The following is a 5000-nucleotide window of genomic DNA, read 5'->3' as shown; positions in this document are numbered from 1 at the left end:
AATAAACTACTGAGATTTCCTTCATTACTGTTCAGCAGTGGTGTGATCACATGAGGCCATGCCCATTCAGACTCTGCCTTAGCTCCGCCCTCTTTTGCAATTTACAACCAACAGTGATAAAAACGTCCATCCATCAATAGAGACTCTCTCTCTCTTTCTCTCTCTCTCTCTCTCTCTTCCTCTCTCTCTCTCCTCTCTCTCTCTCTCTCTCTCTCTCTCTCTCTCTCTCTCTCTCTCTCTCTCTCTCTCTCTCTCTCTCTCTCTCTCTCTCTCTCTTCCTCTCTCTCTCCCCTCCTTTCTCTCTCTCTCTCTCTCTCTCTCTCTCTCTCTCTCTCTTCTTCTCTTTCTCTATCTCTTTTCTTTCTCTCTCTTCCTCTCTCTCTCTCCTCTCTCTCTTCCTCTCTCTCTCTCTCTCTCTCTCTCTCTTCTCTCTCTCTCTCTTCCTCTCTCTCTCTCTCTCTCTCTCTCTCTCTCTCTCTCTCTCTTCCTCTCTCTCTCTCTCTCTCTTCTCTCTCTCCCCTCTCTTTCTCTTCCTCTCTCTCTCTCTCTCTCTCTCTCTCTCTCTCTCTCTCCTCTCTCTCTCTTCCTCTCTCTCTCTCTCTCTCTCTCTCTCTCTCTCTCTCTCTCCTCTCTCTCTCTCTCTCTCTCTCTCTCTTCCTCTCTCTTCTTCTCTTTCTCTATCTCTTTTCTTTCTCTCTCTTCCTCTCTCTCTCTCTCTCTCTCTCTCTTCCTCTCTCTCTCTCTTCCTCTCTCTCTCTCTCTCTCTCTCTCTCTCTCTCTCTCTTCCTCTCTCTGTCTCTTCTTCTCTCTCTCCCCTCTCTTTCTCTTCCTCTCTTTTCTTCCTCTCTCTCTCTCTCTCTCTCTCTCTTCCTCTCTCTCCTTCTTCCTCTCACTCTTCCTCTCTCTCTCTCTCTCTCTCTCTCTCTCTCTCTCTCTCTCTTCCTCTCTCTTCCTCTCTCTCTCTCTCTCTCTCTTCCTCTCTCTTCTTCTCTTTCTCTATCTCTTTTCTTTCTCTCTCTTCCTCTCTCTCTCTCTCTCTCTCTCTCTCTCTCTCTCTCTCTCTCTCTCTTCTCTCTCTTCTCTCTCTCTCTCTCTCTCTCTCTTCTCTCTCTCTCTCTCTCTCTCTCTCTCTCTCTCTTCCTTTCTCTCTCTCTCTCTCTCTCTCTCTCTCTCTCTCTCTCTTCCTTTCTCTCTCTCTCTCTCTCTCTCTCTCTCTCTCTCTCTCCCTCCTTTCTCTCTCTCTCTCTCTCTCTCTCTCTTCCTCTCTCTCTCTCTTTTCTTTCTCTTTTCCTCTCTCTCTCTTCCTCTCTCTCTCTTCCTCTCTCTCTCTCTCTCTCTCTCTCTCTCTCTCTCTCTCTCTCTCTCTCTCTCTCTCTCTCTCTCTCTCTCTCTGACACATTTTTTTGAGGTCTCTTTGACCTTGTTCTTGTCTTCTGGGAAGTGGAGTATGATAATGGCGGTGTATTATTTTAGGAGGAAGAGATGGATCTGTGGAGGATGTGAGAGAACATGGCTCTGACAGGAAAACAGAGAGAAGCAAGAGAGAAAAAATGATAAATATAGAAACAGCTGTAAAAAGAAAAACACGGGAGAAAGAACGGCATTTTCACACAAGGACATCTCGGTCTTGTGAAGACAAACTGCAGGAGCATCTGTTCAAAACGCAAGCTGAGAGCGTGTGTGTCTCTCACACACACACACACACACACACACACACACACACACACACACACGAGCGAACGCGGTCTGAGCCTCTGATTCATGGTGTGAATTCGAGCGACAGGCAAAACAACACACGGCCAAACAGAAGGTTTTTCCCATTAAATTCCCATTATAATATGTGTTGTGTTCACAATCCCTAACCACACACACACACACACACACACACACATCACACACACACCACACACACTTTATATAAATAGTCTGGACCAAAATAAAATTCATACTCAGAATGTTCAGAAAATGCAGATCATCTGCCAAAACGTTCTGCGTCTACATTCCTGAGCTTAGCATCAGTGCTACAATGCTAACGCAGCTAATAACTGGAGGAAGCATCAAGCTCTCAGTTTAGCACGTGTCCCATCACGCAGAAGTTTATTATTCTCAGAGGTTTTTATTAAGATCTGCCATCACAGTTATCAGGAAGGAACCCACACACTAAAAAAACACTAATTCGTTTACATTTCTTTAAACATAACATCTGTTAATGCACGCAGATCAGTACACTTCAGCTAGCGTTCTGATTCAGTGTCTTTCATCCAGAGATGAAGTTTAAAGCCACATTTAACAGTTAATACTGCATTACAATTAGCATAAAGAGCTAGTTTTAAGGATGCCATAAATAGTTTAGAGACATGAACAATCTACACTGAGAGGAACATTGGAGAAGCATGAGAGGAACCTGGGAGGAACATGAGAGGAACCTGAGGAAAAGTCCTCAATGGGTCCTCTATGTTTTATTCTTATTTCTTTTGCAGGTATAACAGAATTTACCTGGTTGGTGTTAATTCAGCACTGTAGATGTTCGTGTGGCGTTCTTGGTGTCAATGTTAATGAAATCATTTTAGGGTAATAATAAGATGCAGGTGTTAATGATCTCTGTAGATCATATAAACTAATCCAGGTGTTTAGGTTTATGCAGGTGTTAATAAACTAACCCAGATCTTATGAATTTATTCAAATGTTAGTAAAAATATCCAGATATTAACAGCCTCAACCAGGTGTTAATAAAGAACCCAGATGTTGATAACCTAATCCAGGTAATAATAAACTAAACAGGTGTTAATAAATTTATCCAGGTGTTAATAACATCATCCAGATGTTAATAAACTAACCCAGAGGTTATTAAACTAATCCAGATGTTAATAAACTAGTCCAGATGTTATTAAATTGATCGAGAGTTTATTAAACTAGTCCAGATGTAATTAACTAATACATATGTTAATAAAATAATCCAGATGTTAATAATTGAACCCAGATGTTAATGCTAGGTGTTCTGCAGGTGTTCTACAGTGTGTCTGCTCCTCACCTGTCCGAACACGGAGTTGAGGATGGGCCTCAGTTTGAAGTCTGAGTCGGAAGATGCTGCGCCGGTAGAGGCTTTGGGCACCGGGGAGCACGAGCCGCCAATGTCGTGGTCGCGCGCTGGTCCCGCGGCTCCGGATGACCGCCGGTGTGTCCGTGGGGACTGGAAGAACAGAAGCGAGGTGGAGGAGGAAGTGGAGGGCGTCTCCTCAGAGCCCTCGGAGAAAGACCGAGTCCTGTTGGGCACGCGAGCACCGTGAGGATGTTTCGTGCGGTGCTCGTGCGGCAGGTCGTCCCGCGCGGACCGGTGATGGTGATGATGATGATGATGATGGTGGTGGTGATTGTTATGATGATGGTGATGATGGTGGTGGTGTCGGTGCGCGTGTCTGGATGTCTTGCGCTCTTTCCCGCCACTACCGTTACCGCCGCCGTCGCCGCTCGCGTCTGTCCGCTCCGGTGCGTCGTCCCGCAGTCTGGGCTGAATCTTCCCCGCCACGCGCTTCCGGTCCGGCGGTGAAGGCAGCAGCAGCGCCGGGTGACAGAGCGGACGGCGCGAGCTCGCGTCACTGTCGGGGCTCCAGAGCGGCTCGTCCGGGGCTCGAGATCTCCGGTCTGCTGCGGAAGATCTGAGCAGAGAAGCGGTGGAGTCGCTTTTAGGGAGCGAGAGACTCATGATGGGCTTCATCTGTTCATCCTAAAGAGAGAGAGAGAGAGAGAGAGAGAGAGAGAGAGGGAGAGCGCAGGAGAACGGGAGGAGGAAAAGAGAAGAGGAAAGGTAGACAGAAAGAAAAAGGAAATGTGCGTGTGTGTGTGTGTGAGAGAGAGAGAGAGAGAGAGAGAGAAGAAGAGAGATGAGACTAAAAGAGAGAGAGATGAGACTAAAAGAGAGAAAGGGTAATTCAAGGTGATCCAATAACATCACGTTGGTGTGTGTGTGTGTGTGTGTGTGTGACGGATAGGCACGTGGTGGTTTTCGGTTACACAATATATCGCAGTTGTCAGTGCGCATCGGGGGCGAGTTACAGTTTTGTATTTTGGGAAAAGAGTAAAATCCGTTCATAAAGAATAAACTTCATAATAATACACATTAATATTCAACATTTAAAACGGACACAGTGTAAAGATGAAGTATTATATCTGTGTGTGTGTGAGGTTGTGTATAAAGATGTGAGGTTGTGTATAAAGATGTGAGGTTGTGTATAAAGATGTGAGGTTGTGTGAGTGTGTGAGGTTGTGTATGAGAATGTGAGGTTGTGTATGAGTGTGTGAGATTGTGTATGAGAGTGTGAGGTTGTGTATGAGAGTGTGAGGTTGTGTATGAGTGTGAGGTTGTGTATGAGAGTGTGAGGTTGTGCGTGAGTGTGTGAGATTGTGTATGAGAGTGTGAGGTTGTGTATGAGTGTGAGGTTGTGTGAGTGTGTGAGATTGTGTATGAGTGTGTGGTGTGTATGAGAATGTGAGGTTGTGTGAGTGTGTAAGGTTGTGTATGAGTGTGTGAGATTGTGTATGAGAGTGTGAGGTTGTGTATGAGAGTGTGAGGTTGTGTATGAGAGTGTTAGGTTGTGTGAGTGTGTGAGATTGTGTATGAGAGTGTGAGGTTGTGTATGAGAGTGTGAGGTTGTGTATGAGAGTGTGAGGTTGTGCGTGAGTGTGTGATTGTGTATGAGAGTGTGAGGTTGTGTATGAGAGTGTGAGGCTGTGTGTGAGTGTGAGATTGTGTATGAGAGTGTGAGGTTGTGTATGAGTGTGAGGTTGTGTATGAGAGTGTGAGGTTGTGCGTGAGTGTGTGAGATTGTGTATGAGAGAGTGTGAGGTTGTGTGAGTGTGTGAGGTTGTGTGTGAGTGTGAGATTGTGTATAAAGATGTGAGGTTGTGTATGAGAGAGTGAGGTTGTGTGCAGTGTGTAAGGTTGTGTATGAGAGTGTGAGGTTGTGTACAAGGATGTGAGGTTGTGTATGAGTGTGTGAGGT

At 45.6% G+C, this 5000-nt stretch overlaps 1 protein-coding gene across 1 annotated transcript in view; it reads right to left on the bottom strand.

Annotated features, from left to right (window-relative positions):
* Nucleotides 1–4183, bottom strand: part of cabp1a (calcium binding protein 1a) — a 17505-nt gene extending 13322 nt beyond the window's left edge. Inside the window, exon 1 of the mRNA XM_046870504.1 lies at nucleotides 3032–4183. Coding sequence (XP_046726460.1) covers nucleotides 3032–3715 — 684 coding nt within the window. The 5' untranslated portion in view covers nucleotides 3716–4183. The remainder of the gene's footprint in view (nucleotides 1–3031) is intronic.
* Nucleotides 4184–5000: the final 817 nt, after the last annotated feature.

Source organism: Silurus meridionalis, chromosome 17 (assembly GCF_014805685.1).
Source record: "Silurus meridionalis isolate SWU-2019-XX chromosome 17, ASM1480568v1, whole genome shotgun sequence".
In the NCBI taxonomy this organism is placed as follows: Eukaryota; Metazoa; Chordata; class Actinopteri; order Siluriformes; family Siluridae; genus Silurus; species Silurus meridionalis.
This window is presented reverse-complemented; position numbering and strand designations above follow the sequence as displayed.